Source organism: Crinia signifera, chromosome 1 (assembly GCF_055691185.1).
Source record: "Crinia signifera chromosome 1, ASM5569118v1, whole genome shotgun sequence".
Lineage (NCBI taxonomy): Eukaryota > Metazoa > Chordata > Amphibia > Anura > Myobatrachidae > Crinia > Crinia signifera.
In genome coordinates, this window is record NC_139217.1 from 103,833,277 (window position 1) to 103,853,896 (window position 20,620).

The following is a 20,620-nucleotide window of genomic DNA, read 5'->3' on the forward strand; positions in this document are numbered from 1 at the left end:
CCAAAATTCTCTTTCACTCTCTTGTCATCTCCCGCCTTGACTATTGCAACATCCTTCTCTCTGGGCTACCTCTCGCCCACCTCCCCCCTCTCCAATCCATTCTTAATGCTGCTGCTAGGCTCATCTTCCTCTCCCGCCACTCTACCGCTGCCTCCCCACTCTGTCTATGTCTTCACTGGCTCCCCATTCCTTTCCTGGGTTCTCTTTAAACTCCTCACCACCACCTACAAGGCTCTCTCCTCCTCCACCGCTCCTTACCTCTCTTCACTGATCTCTATCCACACTCCCTCCTGTCCTCTTCCCTCCGCCGCCGACCGCCGACTGACCTCTCACCTAATCATCTCCTCCCACTCCCGTGTCCAAGACTTCTCTCGCGCTGCCCCCATGCACTAGGACAACCTCCCACCACCCATCAGGCTTTCTGATTCCCTTACACAATGGAAGTGAGCAGCGCTACAAGTAAAATAGAAGAATGTAAGCTGAAAAAATAAAAATAAAGCAGATTGGTAAATCTAGTAGAAATATTTATTATATAAACTTAAAATAATGGACTAAGCCAGTATATCAATGGTACACATGCATGTCCATACATGTAATTTACATGATTTAAAAAGCTGAATAAAAGGATTCACCAAACCAGGTATTATATTGAGATGTGGCCAGGAGAGTCCCGACTTGGTATGTCCAGATTGGAACAACAAAAGTCCCCAATAGCTTAGTCCAGAGGGAGGACCAGATGGAACAAACAGGAGTGGCCCAGGATGGCACAAATTACCAACTCCTGCCGCTGAGTTGATAAAGCGGGGTGGTCTCCTCAACCTCTTGGTCCCACAAAAGATGTTGTAAGGGCCTTAGTGTTTACACCTTGTTTTAATGTTTTGTAAATAGTATTGTAATGTCCAGTCTATGTAGAAATATAGCAACAGAAAAATAGGCAATGTGGCCAAAATAATTTTGTTTTTCTGCTTATAAAGAATGTACTGCACATTTATAAAAATGGATATGTTGTATGATTTATGTGTATTAATTTTTGGCCCTCTATGGGTTTTATCTATAAGATAGATTTCTAGTTTATGTTTGTATAGTAAATTAAGAATTTTTATTGCATTGCATAATAATTAACTAGGTTCAGAATTCCAGAAATGCAGAGGCAGCCATTGAGGCTGCTATTACTATTGTTTGTGTAACATAAATGCATATAATTTGTGTGTATTATGCATATACTTTAATTTGTTTCTCTCCCAAAGCCCCTAATATAAAATTTAAATCAGGTGAAAATAGTGAGTTTATTTAATTTAAATGTTTTATAAATGTTTATAAAATGTTTAAAATAAACTTAAATGCTAAACCTACAGTAAATGCAATTTTTATTGAATATATGTTTTTATCAGTTTAATATAATATAGTAATTGCTTATAATATTATTATTATTATTATTATTATTATTATTATTATTATTATTATTATTATTATTATTATTATGCTAAATTATTAGAGATTGTACATTTTTCTATAAAAACAATTTTGATTTAATTAATATCTAAAGAATTATTCCACAATATTATATTTCAATGCCATTAAATAGTTTTATAAAAATAATAAAATACAGCTCATCATAGTGTTCTGTAAGCTTTTTATTTTTATTTTATTTTTGACACTACTAAAAATGTGAACAAAAAAAGCATACACAGTTAGAAATTCTGAATAGAGCTCTTTCGTGGCATCCTTAATGTTTTTAGCATGAATAAACACAAGTGGATGAAAGAAGAAGCATTTCAAAAACTGCCACAGCACTAGCGGGAAAACAACAGGGTGCCATCATCTACAAGTGCGGCAGGAGGCAGAATCCAGCATGGTCCTCGGTAACAATCCACTCTGTAGTAAAATAAACTGTACCTGCAAAGTCTATTTTTACTTGCTATACTGACCTTGCTTGGCCGCGAATCGTTATCGCAAGCCTCTTAACGCTGTTGTCTGATTTTGGCTAACTTTTCATGGATATGGAAAGCTAATCCAAAAATGCACCGTGTGTATGCACCTACGGTAGTAATTGGCAAGGTGACTACACACAACGTTTTCTTATCTCACCTTTTCTATATGAATTTTCACTAACAGTAACACTTTTATGTAAAACACCTTGTATTTCAAATTTGTGTTTTAAGAAGATAACATTTTTTTGTACATTTTCTAATAGAAAACTACGTGACTGATCAAGGAGCTGTAAAAGGTTATCTTACCCGCTTTTCCTTTTTATTGTATGCCAATACATTATTTTTTCATATACAGTATAACTCTTGTTTATTTCATTACTTCTACGTCAAGGTACATGAAACTGTATCAGGGTTCTAAATGTATTCTCTGTAGCATATGGCTCGACATATGGACTATTTCCTTTTACCACTTTGTCATTAGCCCAAAGTCGCGGAAAGTTCTTAATGCTCGGATGTGAATTCTATGATGTTGGTTGAAAGACATCAATGTGCATTTACAAATTCCATATGATAGGGCCTATTGTGTTATGTATGTATTATATTATCTACTGTGTGTACTATACTGCAGATGCATTAGTGCTATTTTCAAAATATTGACTTCGATATTAAATAGAATGGATGAGCTGAAGCCGAGGATGTAACTATAGCCTAATAGAAACACAATTTGGAAAACGGAGATCATTTGGAAAGATTCATACAGTATGTCACTATTTTCTGAATATGCTTCTATCTCAGTTTCAGGTAAGTATACTGGGGTAGTGTGATCGCTGTCTTCCTCCTCTATAACCCTCCAGTCCTAGGGGAAAGAAATATAACATTCCCCTTTCTGGCATGGTCACCAGAATCCTACTCTTTGTTGTCAAGTGTTTGCAGAATTTAATATCTAAAATGTAAAATTAGATTCAATAGCGCACAGTGTGAAGCCAAGACAGCATCTGGTTATATTTTCAGCCAGGAAAAAACTCATTAAATGGAGACTGTGCTCACAACCAAAAATTCTTCCCAACCAAGTTGTGTATAGTTTGCAATGAATAACAGGCTCACGCGTCAATTAATCTTTTAACTCTTCCAAACACTTATTTTCCTCATTAAAAGGAGCGTTTTTCAGAACATTTTAACATTCAATTCTCAATGTCCTATTTTCTTTTGTAAAATACTATTCCTTGAATATTGGTGGTGTTATATTGTGACATAATTGCAAATTTAAGGAACTTCCTGTGTAACTGATATAACAACAATAATAACAATAATAATCATTTTGGAATTACTACACAGCATGGTACATATGTATGAAGCAGTGAAACAGTGGAGTTTTGGGCCAGTGGAGAGGCTGCCCATGGCAACCAATCTGCTTTCAGGTAACATTAACCAAGTGCATTCTATAAAATGTGCATAGCAGCTGATTGGCTCACTTCTGAAACTCCAAGACAGTTAAAGTTTGCATACAGTAGGTCTGTTTCTGATTACAATTGATTGTTTTGATTGTTTTGACAGATTTCAGATCTTGTTTAACCACTTGAGTGGTGAGTTTTTCTTGGGCAGGACAAACCTACCAGGACAAGTTTGTCCTGCCCCAAAAATACCCACCACCAGAGGCGTACCTAGATAATCATGGGCCCCATAGCAAAAGTTTGAAAGGGCCCCCTATTTAGCAACTTATTGTGATAAATGTATGTAAAACATATACTTAGACAGCAAAGATGGGCCCTCTTCAGCTCTGGGCCCCATAGCAGCTGCACCCCTTGCACCTATGGTAGTTACGCCCTTGCCCACCACAGAACTTAAGGCAGCCCCCTGTTGTGACCCCCTTCCCTGTTAGTCAGCAACAGTCATTCCTGACTCCCCTCTCTGGATTACCTGGACTCCCCTGCCACTGCTCCCACTGCCATTCACAGCAGTGACCAGGTGGCAGGCTTGGGGATGTTTGGGGAGGCTCAGGGGGACTCGGGCGCCCTAACTCTTGAGTGATTTCAAGCTGGGCCTTCAGTCTGCTCAGTGCTGCGATTTGTGGTGGGGGCAGTGACAGGGGAGCCCCGGCATATGATCCCTGGGGTGGGGAGCCGGGACTGGCCGGAGATGAGCACCTGGGGGGGGGGGGGCGACAGGGGGGTGCCCATAGAGGTGGTGCTCCAATGGTGCACAGCTGGAGGCACCACTGGTGCACACATTTTGGACAGTGGCATGCCCAGAAATTTGTTGGGATGATTTAGAGACAGATTAAATGTGGGGAACAAAGGACATTTTAGAGTCAAGGATGACCCCCTAGACAGTGAGTTTGTAGGATAGGGTAGATTGTCGAGTTTTCAATGGTCATGGAGATATCAGGATGCTCTTGGCTTGTAGGAATATAATTAATTTTGGAATGATGAATTTCTATGGTGATTGCCACAATCCTGTTGCCATAAGGGACGTGCGGTGAGGAAAATGGCTCAAGAGTCCCTGGCAAGTACCAGAGCCAGATATGCACACAATATATGAGCCATGGGGTACATACCAGCATTATATACATGTGCAGCAGTATACATTTCTGGAGATTCACTGAGTTTTGATAAGTGGTGTGCAGAAAAGGTAGCCAGATGAGGTACTGCCTCACCTGTCATAGACTTTTTACTCCACAGTTTTGTCTATAAAAATGATTAGAATAATAAAAATAAGATTTTTTTTTTATAAATTATTTGTATTTTTGACATACTTTATCAATTCAAAATGCCGGTATACGCTAATATGACAGGAAAGGCTGTGCCTCACCTGCCTCACCCCACCGCATGCCACTGGTTGCCATGCCCATGCGTCTAATTCTGTCCCGTGGCTTATAGAAAAGCACTGAGTGGCAATATCGCAGAGTGGTGATTCCATGTCCCAGGTGCGATTTTGGCGTGAGGAACTTGCACAAGTGGCTGATTTGTGGCAAAGAGGAACATGGGTAAAGCTATACACTACATTCAGTGCAACTGATCCCTGGTGGAACCAGCCAGCACATGTGTTACATACAGCATATGATCAGTGCTGCAGCCGCTCCTGGTAGTAAGCAATAGTGTTCATGATTTACATACTTTTTCTCATAAAGAACCATTCTATATACAGATAAACATTGATTGACCAATATTTTTCCAATGATACATGATTTTAACATACATAAAAATCAATGTATGGGCAAAATAAGCATAGTAGTGTGGTAGATATGTATGAGATTTAGTAGCAATAATGTATCATATTGTATTGAAGATGCCATTTCTTTACTGGCATACATTATAATGCTGCACATATATTTACTGACAGTTTACAAATAAGATACTTACTCAGTAACGGTGGGAGCCAATTCACATTAACTTCACAATGAGAGTCTAGAAAAGTTAATACGTCTCCTTTGGCCACAGATGCTCCTAGCAGCCTTGTACGGATTAACCCTTCACGTTTCTTAGTACGCACAATTCTGATCTTAGAATAATATGACATATATTCTTCTAATTTTTCCTTTAGATGTTCTGCAAACAAATAAAAAAAAAAATACATTAGAGATACTATGAAAAATAGTTGTTTAAATTAAATGGTTAAAGCTTAATTACACTATGTCAATTGTATTTATGTTCCGTATACCAAATGTTCATGAATGATATGCAGAATGTCAACATTTATCATTTGGAAACAGAACACAGTGTACTCTCCAAAATATACAAATCAAAATTATCCATATGTTACACTGATGAGATTTGACAAAATTGAAATAAGTTCAGCGCAAGTTTGATTTATGATTTTGCATCTTTCCCATTCTCTATGTTTTAAAGCTGAGCTGCCCAATAAGGGAAAGTTAATGTCAATTTAGATAGCTTTACTCAATAATCAAGGATGAAATGTAGTGTTTTACTGTATTGAGATGTATTGTAAATCACTCTCTGCTGATTAACAGCACCTGTTACTTCTTCCTATATGTTTGTCCAGAGCAGGGGGTCATTGCTCCCAATGCCTAGAAGAGGTTGGGTGATAAGTGGGGAACATGCGAATTACGTTAGGTGTTCTCTGGAGTGTATCCACTGTGGAAAACCTGCTACGCCAGGAGTGGGCAATAAGCAACCCTCCAGCTGTCTATGAACTACACATACATGCATGCCTTGCTTAGTTTAACTATTTGCCCATGCTGAATCTGGTGCAAGGCATGATGGGATGTGTAGTTTATCAACAGCTGGAGGGCTGCTTATTGCCCACCCCTATGCTGCACTGTAACCAAAGAATTGCCATGCCGTTACTGCTATCCAGTCTATGTGATTTATTGTCACAGCAGGCATTTAAATAACTGCTGTTTCCAACCCTCTAAAGGTCAACCAGTGATGCACTAATTAATGCACAATGCAAAATAACTAATAATTAAAATACTTTTGAAAAATACTGTATATTAATTAATTTGGTCAATTTCAGTGAATATCTAGTTCTGTGTTTAGCTTTCTAACCATGATTAAATGATTACCTTAACCTTCAAGATTTGGATTCTGAGACTGGTCTTAAACATCCCATAGAATTAGAAATTTTGCCTTAAATTCCTGTTTTGTGATCTGCTTAGATTTGACATAAGTCTAGATGAAAATGAGCACCTTGACTTGTGTGTGTATAGTTACTTTCTAAGGAAAATGCCAATATATGTGGACCATCCCACTCAGTGAGAGTCCTTCTGCAATGCTCCTCCTGTTTTATTATTTTAATATTTGATGTTTGAAAATAAAAGATTGTTGTTACACTATCATAAGTCTTTCTTTTGCATAACAACATTGCACTGGAGAGTGAATTCGGATGCCTATGGTGACATCATTGCCCCCTCCCATAGGCTATGTGTCTACTCTGTGTAGACCAAACTAACGGTATGGGTCTCAACATCTCTCTTAATGCATTTATAACCACCAACAGTCTAAACAGTACTTCACTATTGTCTGTTCTGTATATTTTTTCTTTTCTTTTTGGGTATTCCATTTGGGAGGACTATTGGACTTGAGTTAGAACATCAGCGTTCAGATATACACCAAGGGTCTTTTTTGGTTTTGTATGTTGAAATGTAAGGTGTTACATTGTATACTTGGAGGTATTTTAGAGCTACTTGGTGCACTATTTCACTGTTCTCAATTTTTGCAATATTCTTGCGAAGGAAAATGTTTGGAGCCTGCGGTACATCCAAATGACAAGATTAGACCAATCTGTTGTGGCAATAAGCCACAAAAATATCCATACACTAGATGTTTGTGCCATATGATCAGATCCTCGTGGGTCTTCCTAACCTAATAACTGAATGTTAAAATTTTATTTTCAACATTTTGAAGAGAGTTATCTGCTAGGCTAAAGTTACATTGCTGACTGTACAGTTCCTATTCACATATCTAATTTCTATGTTTTACAATTGTGTTATAGGAAATTATGAGATCAAAGAAGATGAATGGTGCAGAGATTTGGAAGCATAAACAAATACAGTATATTCAGTGCAGTAAAATATCATTCTGGTCTGGTACAAACATCAGGTGCCCCCACTCTAATGTTAAAATCCTCCTCAAATATTTCTTCCATACAATCTCCGTTCTCTAAATTCATGGTATAATATAACTGCGGAGTGAGGTTTTTCTCAGCAAGACTTTTCTTCTTAAACTCTAACATGAGTACAAAGTATTGTCCTTCACTGTCATTTTTACAAGACATTCTCCAAAGGAAATTATAACGTGACATGCAAAATATCAAGTGGAATGGGACGCAATGGCCTTTAAATCTCTTGGAGACAACACGTTGAAGTCATTTATTGCCACTGAATTCTGCCCAGGCCAGCAGCGTGTGACTATAAAACATTAGCGTATGATGGCTACATTTATAATCCACAATATTACATAAATTTTACTTGCAGCAGGGCAGACCTTAGGGAGTCGTCAGTATTTAAATTTTACACCAAGCAATAAACGGAGCACCTAAGATATAGAGAAGTCAGCAGTCCTGTCACTAGGAACAAGAGGCTGCCCAATTTGTGATTCAGAAAGAAAATATATTATTGGTTCCTTCCTACTGTAGATTAGATAAGGTTGTAAATCAAAATTCTGATATGTGCCAAGCACCTAACTGGGCAGGAGTTGGCTCAGGATGTGACAAACAAGACTTGTGAAGAAGTGAGCGTAGCCTAAATACTGTCAGTGCTGTTATGATAAAGGGCACAGCAGTGCTCTCTCTCTCTGATAACCCATAAAACATTCTCCTATTGTAATTATTAATACAGCTCCCTTTATCTTTCTTCATGTTTGAATTTTTATTTCCTCTAACTGACATATAAGAGGCCACAGCATTGTTATTATAGAGGTATCGATGTACACTTGCTCAGGATGATAAATGACCATAACATTTTTGTCTAGTAAACAGTTAAAAAAATTGAGTAGATTGCAATGTACTAAAGTAAAAAGTCACATAACCCACAGGTAAGATAAATCTATTTCAGGGCAATAGATTTATTTTATCATTGGCATTTAAAAGCATTTAATCTCTGGCCATGTTGTAAATGCACTTCTATCTGTAAACAGTAAGCGAGGTACAGATCTACACTGGAGGATGGCCGTGCAAAGGGGGTACCTGCTGCGCCGTCTGGGGAGCGGGCAGGGGGGTCCATGCCGGCTTCTGACAGGAGCCTGCAGTGGTGTCCTTGCCGCGCGGGTACCTGCGGCGCTGTGTATAAAGCTGGTGGCGGTGGGGGGTCCCTTCAGTGAATAAGAAATAACTAGCACTATCCGCCGGGCTATGCCGGGTTTCGAAAACACTGGCCGCACGCTGGTTGGCTGAGATTCAGCCAATCAGCGTGCGGCCAGTGTTTTCAAAACAGAAGCAATAGTTATTTCTTATTCACTGCAGGGACCACCCTCCGCCACCGCCAGCTTTATACACAGCGACGCAGGTACCTGCGTGGCAAGGACACCACTGCAGGCTCCTGTCAGACGCCAGCATGGTCCCCCCTGCCCGCTCCCCAGATGGCGAAACAGGTACCCCCCGCCCCCACCCAGGCACCGGGGCACCCCCACCCCGACTCGCCTGGGGCGCTCCGGTGCCTTGCACCGGCCCTGCATTGAGGGACCTGATTCAGACCTTCTCACTGGGCTCTGAGTGTTTGGAGCCCAGTGAACTGGAAAACGCCACGCCACCCCACGCCGCCTCACACATTTGAAATCCTGCCCATGTGCATGGCGAATGCGTTTGCAGCCGTACATACAGGTGAAAACCATAGGAATCAGTCACCATTAAATGATTTCCCCTTGTTCGCAAGCGTGAAAGCGGTGGGGTGAAGGAGGCCACTGATGACGGGGAACACCTGCGTTTACTGGGGTTTACTGGGGTTTACTGGGTTGCCGCCCCAAACAGCCACAGCACACATGCACATGCGCGGTCGCCGATAATCACTCATGATGCAAATTCACTGAGTGTAGAGGTTTGAATCAGGCTCATAGCACATACATAATATATTTCAGGCACAGATTCCTTACAGTAATGAGCTTAGAAAATAAATTGCCATCTGATTTTTGGTTCTTAGCTCATTTTGGCCAAGGTCACAAGTCCCTAAAATTTCCCAAGGTCTTCACAGTTCAAAACAGAAAATAGCAGTTATCGCATACCTTCCAACATTGACTGTGCCCCAAAAAGAGGTATGGCCTTGGCAAAATGGGGCACAGCTTACATGCCCATGAGCCACTTCTCCCATTTGTCGCCACTGTGGGGTCATGCTTAGCACACTGGTAACTGTTGGAATGCCCCCCCCCCCCGTCCATCTGTCTCCTGTGAGTAGATGGTTTGTGCAATGCTGGGGATAGGGCTATGATACAGTACATCATGGATCGGACTCATGTACAGGTGCAAATAAGGTAGTGCCTCTTACCGAAATACAGACAACATATCTTTTCCTGTCATGCAGTAATAATGTATGTGGAAGGGAGGACTCCAATCTTTCAAACAATAGTATCCCAACATGTTTTTGTGTCTGTATAGTGGAGATAGGGCATACAGTGCATATAGATGTGTCCTCTTCTACTATTGTTATAGTCGTACAAAACATTTTCCTTGGTACACCAGATCCCATACAACCCTACTTTTTTGTCTTTTTTTACCACAATATGATGCAACATGTACAGATGGCGTGCCTCTCTTTCAGCGCCGGGACCACCAGAATGTCCCTGCTGGCGATTGCCGGTGGAGAGGCGCTCCATCTGATGGACATGTGAGTTTTTTGGTGATGGGGGATGAAAACCTGTCTATCTTTGCTTCAGGGAGATGGGCAGGTTTAGGGGGGGTGGGATTCGACGGGAACGGTAGGGAGCTCCGTCAGAAGGGGACATGTGAGCATCTCGGGAGCGTGCATGTCCGGCTGGCGGGGACTGGCGGTTGGCGATCCAACTGCCAGACCCTCGGTAGACAAAAGGAGCTACATCTGTAACTGTACTAATTCATTTTATATGAAACACTTGTATATCTGTGTGTGTGATGTGTCTGAATCTGTAGACAATGTGCCACGATGCAGTGACTACATCTTTTTTTTTTCAAGCCAACAGAATCCGTATAGAGATTTAGACTCATCCACACACAGGCACACAAGTACACAAGTGTTGCAGTCGTAAGAAAGTGTTGTTGTCACATTACATTGCAACTAAGATACCTATTAGACACTTGACCCTCAGTGGGATTTATTTACTGAGGCGGGAGTTTTATTGAAGATGGGATGTTGCTATGGGCAACCAATCAGAATCAACTTCTTATTTATTTAGCACCTACAAGAAGATAATAGATAGAATGTGACTGTTTGAACATAACAACATCCCATCTTCAATAGAATGCCTACCTTAGTAAATAAACTACAGTGGGTCTCACTCGCTTCACATGGTGCATTGAGATGAGTTGTACAGTATTAGAATACCGTATTTGATGCCATAGCCTATGAATACATGACAATGGGGCAAATGTATTATAGTGACGCTTATTGACACTATAATTAGTCAGGCGATGCAGGAAGAGACACTAACAAAATGTATACATATCTTGTCCGCCGAAACAGGGGAGTACAAATTCCCCGCTCTTCTGCTATCCCTTCCAGTTAAGCTTGATGCTCTGTCTTTGCCTGCCCGTCTGGCTTACTGGTTTTGCATGAGATCTTGTTATTATCGCGAGATCTCGAGTGAGCCCGGAGCCAGCAGTAAGGCTAGCGTTGTCCATGAAGTGAGAATAGCACAACGCTAGCCCTGGGCTGGTCAAGCGGCTGGGGCGGCTGGGGCGGCTTAACGCTTAGGACGCTGTTAATAAATCACCCAGTGCCTAGCCGATTTATGAGGGGATTGAAGGGGGCAGCCATGTCAAGCATTAATCAGAGGGCTGTTCCTAGTGCAGCAAATGCACTTAACGCTAGTTCATACAGTTACCACAATAAGAGCTTAGGGGCTTTATCATTTGAAAGCTGTGCCCCCCTCTATCTAAGGTGGTTAACCCTTCCTTGCCCTTTTCATGCATTCATGGATTTTATTTTTCCTACAAAGGTAGACATCACTTCTGGATAAGTGCAGTGAATGTAATCATTCTTTTTTTTTACATTCCCCCCATTGCTGCAGAGCACATGTGGGACTCATTCTTTGCAGACTTAATGCGCATGTGGAAAACATGACCCACTCATCTTTCACTGTGAAGGGGTTAATATTACTATTCACATTTATTTATTTATATAGTGCCATCGAAGTTCTCAGCACATTACATATTGGATGTAAAGAGTTCATACAAGAGCACAGGTGCAGGTACACACTTGAAACACTCCATATCTTTTAATGAATGCAGTCTAGCTCTGCACATCAAAAGTGCATTAAAAGCACATAAAAAATGCACATGCACTTATGTACAGCTGGACACATCCACATCAGGGTACTGATGCTGAGCTTAGCATGATTACATTTCTTGTATTAAATAAGTGTCCCGGTAGACACAGAAAAACAAATTTCAAAACTGTAGATATACAGATATTGGGGGTTATTCATACCCAATCACTGGGCTGTGAAAGTCACAGGCAGCCAATTATCTAATGATCGTGCACTCGTTCAGAATGTTGTATGCATGCAGGACGCCATCAATAAAATCCAGGTTTTTTTTTAATCGCAAGCCTTTTACAAGTTAATTGGATGGAAGCTGATATTTGTGGTTATTACCTGGCCGTTTACTGGGAGTAACAGGGAAAACGCAGGTGTGGTCAAGCGTTTCCAGGAAGAATATGTGACCCCAATCATCCTGTTTCCATATCACTGGCCAAGTAGTTTCTGCCTTACACACAGACTGCACACATGGAAATCATTAGATAATGAGTGAGGTGTGAATGGATTTGCAGGTAATCACCAATCTGCAATATTTTGCAAGCCATCTGCAGCCTTGGCGGTGGAATTTCCCTCTGGCATGGTGGCCGCTATCTAATCACAATGCCTCTGCATATTAGTAAATAAGCGATTATGTCTGAATAACCCCCATCAGAGGCGGAACTAGCGAGTTGTAGGCCCAGGTGCAAAAATATGCTTCTGGACTCTCCCCCATCCAAAAAATCAGAGCTGTGTGCGCCAAAGGTGGGCACCAAAAATTTAGGACATAGCTCTGTGGTGAAACTGGCGTGTGTCCGGTGGGCGTTCATGCGTGTGGAGTTTAGATGACTCGCAAAACGTTAAAATTTGTAGCTGTGCGAGTCAACCAGAATGACCCCCATTGTCGCACACTGCAGTAACTATTACACATTATTACACATTATGCTGCACACTGTAGTGCCCATTACACATTATGCCGCACACCGTAATGCCCATTACACATTATGCTGCACACCACAATTGCTGCACACCATAATGCCTATTACACATTGCCGCACACCGTATTGCCCATTACACATTATGCCACACACCATAATGCCCATTACATATTGTTGCACACCGTAATGTTCCATAATCCTCTACTTACACACCCTACTTCCACTGACTGCCCCCAACATATCCCACAACTCCACCCCCTCTTACATCCCACACCCAAGTGTTGACCTCCCAGTTCCTTTATCTTTGTCATGATGCGCCGCAGCCACATGGTGCAGAGATGCTGCCACTCACTTACCAGCATCGTGGGAGCTGGACAGGATGAGGATAGCTGTGGCGGACGGGGGCGGCTGACACTGGTGACTGGTTTCCTTCCCGCAGTGGCTGTGACGACTGTTCACTAGGGGGAGAAGTGCCATGGAACGGATACATGACAGAGATCCTATCCGACATCCCACCCCCCCTCCTGCTCGCTGCGCAATATACTAAACGCTGTTTTACCCACGCCTCTCCCCCGCACCCACTCCACTGAACTTGAATTTAAAAAACCCCCACAAAATGGCAGCTAGCGGTGCAGATGGCAGTGGGCCCCATGTACTGACTTGGGCCCCAGTGCACAGCACTGTCTGCACCGCCAGTAGTTCCGCTACTGACCCCCATTATGCAGGGTAATTTGTGAACACAGAAAAAGCACATCAGCTTTGTGTAAAATGTCCAGGAATATAGGGCCTAGTTCAGACTTGATCGCAAAGCTGATTTTTTTTCTCAAATTGACAAAACCATGCTGCACTGCAGGGGGGGCAGATGTAACATGTGCAGAGAGAGTTAGATTGGGGTGGGGTATGTTGAAGTTGAACTCTAAATTGCAGTGTAAAAGTAAAGCAGCCAGTATTACCCTGCACAGAAACAAAATAACTCACCCGTATATAATGCTGTGTACACACGGTACAATTTGACCCTCAATTTTGACTATATAATCAAAATCGAATCGGGGTGGCATATACATCGTATGGAGATAGAACATGTTTTTAAGCTTTCTATCTGGATTTGATGCCGATGCTCGCTCCCATTCAGCTGAAATCGAAAAGCCAAATACACAGTGCAGCAATGACTATATAGTGCAGATTGAATGTAGATAGTATGAATTGTATATAAATAGTACAGAGTGAGCAAAGTCGAATAGCACTGGGTGTACACACCATAACTCTCTCTGCAGTGCAACATGGTTCCATCCCTTTTAGAAAAAATCAGCTTTTGCCATCCGGTCTGCTTAACCCCCATGCTATCATATATAGGATGAGCAAATGATTGTAACTAAAGAAGGATGACATTTATGATTGGCAGACTTAATCAAAGTGTGAAAATGCAATATATATAATGCTTATTATTTAATTAATGTTCCTGGTACCCAATTTAACAGAGGCTACTTTTTACACAACTTTAGGTCCTAACTGGAAAATGAGCTGCATAGAAATGACTAATGGAAAGTTATGACATATGAAATAATGATAGGACCTAAATTCCTTTTACTGCCAGGAGTTGTATTGTACAGAAATGGGGTATAAACAAACAGCATTTGATGAGAAAAATACAAAAGTTGCAGTAAATGAAGGTGACAGGCAAAAGGCTCAAACATTGGACGTTATAGCCCCAATAACATGACCCTTGGTCTTTTGTCCTTATATCACTCTTGCTAAAGAAGTGTTGTGTGTGAGTGTGTGAGTGTGAGTCCGAGTGTGTGTGTGTGTGTGTGTGTGTGGCAGAGGTCAGTATAAATAGATAAACATGGGGTTCTAGCCCCATATGGTGATCTGTAGGAAATAAGGCAGTAGCATGGCCCCAGTATAGCACTGGTTACCTTAATCACATCATTTGCGGTTTGGCAGTCCGATGTGCTGTGTGTCCTGGTTGCTAAGCCGCTGGATACTCCCCTAACATAATACAGGGATATGGATTATTTTTGTCTTGTGCAAGTGATGAATTGCGCATGATTTAGAATTGAAACTAGTTTCCCACTGTATACACTACTACTGTATGCTCAAAGCAGGGGCATAGACAGAACTTTATATGCCCCATAGCTACTTTTTGAAGGGACCATCACCAAACTATTTATTGTAAGAATCTTCTATCTACTGTACATGCAATGCTCATTTTATAAATCATAGTAATTCCACAGTTCACAACAGACCAATTGTAGTGCTATGAGTGCATATTATTCCACACTGAAGTGCCCTCAGTACAAAATGAATCAAGCATAGTGCCTCCAATTCATATTATACCACATTGTATTCATCACAATTCATATTATGTCACATGGCAGTGCCCCAGGTCATATTATGTCACATGGCAGTGCCCCAGGTCATATTATGCCACATTGTAGTGCCCCAGGTCATATTATGCCACATTGTAGTGCCCCAGGTCATATTATGTCACATGGCAGTGCCCCATTTCATATTATGCCACATTGTAGTGCCTCTTATATTACAGCATGCAATACTTTAGTGTTCATAGTACATCTGGTACATTACATTGCTTCAGGTTGCTGTTTTGTAACATTGCAATGCCCAGTTCAGAGAACACCATATTACAGAGCCCCCTGAAAATGGAATATCACCCCATTTCAAGCCATGAAATGGTCCATATCCAATTACTTACAGGAATTTAGTTGACATCTGTATACCCGCTACACCTCTGGGCCCCATAGCAATTGAACGCTGTGTGCCCAGTATAACAAAGCGAATGGTTCAGCAACAAATGCTTTGGCCAGATATATATCAATAAAATAAAAAAGTCGATAAACATATTAAAATAAAAATAGTATATTCGCTGCTGTTAAACTCTGTACATTTATTTTGTTCAGCTAAGCGGTATAATCAATATACTGTAAACAGCAGCGCACTTGTTAGCTATGAAATAAAAATGTAAACACAAACATCATTTGTGAATTTGCTGTTCTACTAAAGTTAATATAAACACTAAAACATATGGCCTGATTTAATATCTCATAGGGAAAGCAGAAATTGCACTAACATAAAGCTATTACTGTGTGCAATTATTTTTGTGTTTCTATTGCAAAACAGAGCAGGCAACTACCAGGATGTTAGCACTTGATCTTAAATAACAATAATAAAGGTTAAGATTTGCACAGCTGCTCAAGTTCAGTTGCACTTCTGAGCGTAAGAAATATGTCTAGTAAACATATTACGTTCTTGTACTTGAATCATGAAGTATCCTGAACAAAATTCAAGTTCAATAAATACTTTGGCCTTGATTCTATAAGCAGCAGCTATTATATGAAGCTTGGAAGAGAACATTGCTTTACATCTTTTTCTCCAATATAGCATTTTTAACTAGTGATGCACAAGTATTCTGTACAATAAAATGATATTCTTTGGTGCAGGCATGTCTGGACACCTTCTAATTGGTTCAAAATCATAGAGATCAATGTAGTAGCATTAATTAACATGCCAATTGGGCAGTACGGATGGTGTAATGGTTAGCATTTCTGTCTCACAGCACTGAGGTCATGGGTTCAACCACCATGGCTCTAACTGTGCGGGGTTGGTTTATTCTCCCCGTACTTGCGTGGGTTTACTCCGGGTACTCCGGTTTCCTCCCAAATATACTGGTAGGTTAATTAGGTCCCAACAAATTAATCCTAGAATGTATGTGTGTGCCTGTACATGTGGTAGGGAATATAGATTGTAAGCTCCACTGGGGCAGGGACTCATGTGAATGTTCAAATATTCTCTGTAAAGCACTGCGTAATATGTGTGCGCTATATAAGAAACTGTTAATAATAATATTAATAATAATAATTGCCTAAACATCCCTCCCAACTGTCCAACTTTTTGTGGGATCGTCCCATTTTTGAGACTTTCCCGCGTCCCTCCTGGGGCCGGCAGTGTCCCATGGCGATTGGGGTGGGGTAGTTGGGAGTTTCCCCTGTCACCAATGAATACACAGGGCAAGATTTAGTGAAATGCGATTTTTTTATGGTGTGATTTTGTTCAAAATCGCCCTATTTAAAAAATCACACTTTTGCTGTGAATTCGCAGATTTAATGAGATGCGAATTTGCGGCATGAAAATGTGCGATTTTTTAGTCATGAAAATGTGCGAATTTGATAAAATCTGCCATTTTGTGCACAGCAGTTATTATTATTCCCCGCTGCTCAGCAGCCGACAGGGGGACTCCCAACAGCCCCCCCCCCCTCACGGCGGGACACTTCCGGCCACGGGAGGGATGCGGGAATGTCCCCGAAAACTGGGAGATTCCCACGGTAATTGGGACTGTTGGGAGGTATGTACTTGTAGTTCTCCAAGTCCCAGCATGCGGGTGAGGTCTGCTGGCACTTGCAGTTCTCCTGCATAAAGGAATATTAGGAATGTGTGAATTAACCCTATCAGGCCGGCGTCCACTGGCCACGGACGCCAGTGACAGCTCCGGGCTTCATCCCTGGATGGGTGAAGCCTGGGGGGACCCCTTTATTGGGGGGGTCCCCACTCCTCCAGGTACCCCGTCCAAGGCTGACCAGCCACGGTGCTCATGTATCGGCCAGGGGACCTTATATAAAAAGTGTCCCCTGGCTGTGGCATGACACTTTGGGCTGTTGGAGCCCGGTGCTGGTTTCAAAAAGTGGGTCCCCCGTATTTTTGAAGCCAGGACCGGTCCAAGAGTCCAGGCTGGTTTCAGAAATACGGAGGACCCCTACGCTTTGTGTCCCCGTATTTTTGGAACCAGGTCTGGCTCAATGAGCCCGGGGCTGGTTATGCACATGAGGGGGTCCCTACGCCATTTTTTTAAATTATTTTTACTTTTACACATATTTTAACACAGAACCATACACAGATCTCAATGATCTGTGCATGGTTCTGTCAAATTCGCAAGTCAGAACCTGGTCTATTTTTTTGGTGATTTTTAGACATTTTTTTGGGCGATTTCCAAATTCGCACCTCATTAAATTGGCTATTTCTATATTTTTCAATGGGAAAACATCTCGATGCGATTTGAGAAATCGCCACTTCTTAATGTGCGAATTCGCAGCAAAAAGTGAGATTTTTGCTGCAATTCGCATCCCATTAAGTTGGCAATTTATGAAAAAAGTGCGATTTCGGATGTTTTTGCGAAAAAAATTGCCAAAAACACAAAATCACTCCCTATTAAATGTCACCCACAGTGTCTATTCCTGAAGCCAGAGGGGATGGGGGGCATGGCCAGTGGCTCACAGATTCCGCCACAGTGGCAAAATGGGGGATTGGCCTTACGGGAGCGTTGCTAGCATAGGCCACACCCCCAAAAGTATTTGGCGCGTGCAATATCACGCTTCCCTTAGTTGTAATGTTGGAAGGTATGCGTATATACGACAGTGCTGCACATTGATAATGTTTATACGATAAGTAGTACATCTTCAAATTCCATATCTGTGTGGATCCTGGTATATGTGAAGGCCAGATTTGCCTATGTCACATATTCACAATTAATCATACCCTGAAAATCCAATAGCATTATGTGCGGAATGTGATCCCATCTGTCTGTGTCTTCCACTGCTTGAAATAGCTAGCAGACCGTAATGTATCTTTTGTAGGGAGCTTGTTTTACTATAGTTAATGGGTAGTTACGGGCAACACAATACATGCTTTACAGATAGTAAGATTGTCATAATTATACGCCTGATAAATTGTTGGTTATCTGTAATGAGGTTTCATTTAGTTGGTTTTTGGAGATGGGATATTAGTATGAGCCACAAAGAGAGCACAGAGCTCAGGGCTGAACTGAGCTTTTTAAAACCACACAAAAGGCCCAAATTCTAATACTCATCATTCACAATGTTTCCATTAGTTTCAGCTACTTTTTCTTTTCCATCTAGATGCATAATAAAAAGCACGAGGATAATACCCTGCACACATACTGGGAATCAATCTATTTGAAATGTTCATGGGAAAAATAAGATCTGTTAAAAGTGATCTTGGTTTTGCTTTACTTTCCAGAAGAACTTAGTGACTGATTCAGTGATGGATGTAGTTCGTAGTACTATTTACCTGGGCCCAGGTCTGCTGTCCCCCCTCCATTGTATACCTACAGTATAATTAAGCCCATATTTCCAGTGATACAGTATCTTCAAGAAAATGGTGCCCGCACATTGCTCTCTAGTGCAAAGCTGTAATCTTCCAATATCATTGGAAGAATGGTGGCAATCAAGGAGGATTGACTTGCATCCCAAACAGCAAGGTAAGGAAGTGGGTGCCCTCCCCTGTGACCCTCCTTGATTAAAAAGCTGCCCCTGTGGAGCATGTAGGCTCAATTTTATACATTATGTTATTTTTAGGGAATGAAGACACTTCTTTATACACCTGTGAACAGCCACTTCTTTAGATGCAGCTGCTGTACAAAAATATGCAAAGGCAGCAGGAGGTGTCTTTAGAATATAGACTCCTCCTGCATGATTGAGTGATCTGTTGCTGTGTCTGAAGATGCAGCATCAGATCACTTGCATGAACATCTCAGTAACCGTGAGTTGCCAATTGTTTTTGAGATGTTGATATTACATACAGGTATTTTCAATTTGTGCTTACTTAACTACACTCCTAGCATGGCTGGGAGGCTCACGCAAATCAAGTGGCACTCCCGCCCTATATAGAAAGGAAGGCAAGTCTTTTGGAGCATGCCCTCAACAGTCAGCTGTCTTCTTGCATTGTACAGCTAGGGTGGGACTTTAATGACATAATCACACCTCCACGCCCACATCGACCACATACCTTGATGCTATGCCACCTTATGTGCCAACATGGCTGCCCTCTCCCAAAGTGGGCAGCTAGAAAAATGTGGATTTGTGTGATCTGCAGTAGTTATTCTATAAGTGTTTGGCATTTGGACAATTAATAGAAACAAGCTCGTCACCAGTGCTACATAAAACACCCTCACAAGTGGTAACGACTTTCTTCCGGTTTTGTGTTTCTGATTGCAATAAAGAAATGTCAGTTGTTTTGCTTTTAGTAAAGACCTTTCTGAAGTCAGCAAAGATGTGAACTGCTGGTAATCCCTGCTGTGGCTCCAGAAATTGTAAGGTTAGGAAAAAGGATTTCACTTAAAAAGGCAGGTAAAAAATACCACATATGTAATGGTTATATAAAAGCAGTTTGTCTTAAAATCAGATTTTCTCCCTCTTACTAGTACTTTGAAGAGGTGAGGTTTGAAGAATTCAATACAAGAAAATGTGATTTTACACCGCTGTTTCAGTGATTGCTCACTGCAGTGCTTATTGAGTACCTAATTGATAGCTTACCTGTTCTCATAACAAAACAAGAGTCATAAATCTCTTCTGGACAGATGTGAAATTATGTTTTAAAGTTAATTTATCAGTTTTGTGTTGCTAGGTTACAGCTGTTTAAAAAAAAATACTGTGTGATTTATTGGGACCATTAATATCTACGTATATGCTCTATAGTGTAATCTCTCAATCTTCGTCTTCTATAACCATGCTATTAATAGGGCCTTGCCTTACAAAACTGTGTGATTCAGCTGCTGGTTTTGAACATGCTCAAGGAAAATATGTCCTTGTTATTTTGGCAGATATAAAAAAGTTATTAGCTTTATTAACACAGCATGAATCATTTATATCTATTAAGAAGCGTGGTAGTTAACTGAAGAGTAGAAATGTAACATGGGGTTTCACACAGAATATTAAATAAGGACTTCAGAGTGTAGCGCAAAATTATTCTAACAGTTTGGCGTGTGCCCTTTGAGAAAGAGTAGTGAGTAAAATTATTAAATACTGAGTTGAAAGTGCTCAGTGGTTAAGTGTCTCTGGCAGTCACA

General features: G+C 41.2%; 1 protein-coding gene across 1 annotated transcript in view; it reads right to left on the minus strand.

Annotated features, from left to right (window-relative positions):
• GALNTL6 (polypeptide N-acetylgalactosaminyltransferase like 6) overlaps nt 1-20,620 on the minus strand; it is a 1,179,186-nt gene that overhangs the window by 346,496 nt on the left and 812,070 nt on the right. The window contains exon 5 of the mRNA XM_083170927.1: nt 5,291-5,476. Within this exon, the coding sequence (XP_083027053.1) occupies nt 5,291-5,476 (186 nt within the window). The remainder of the gene's footprint in view (nt 1-5,290; nt 5,477-20,620) is intronic.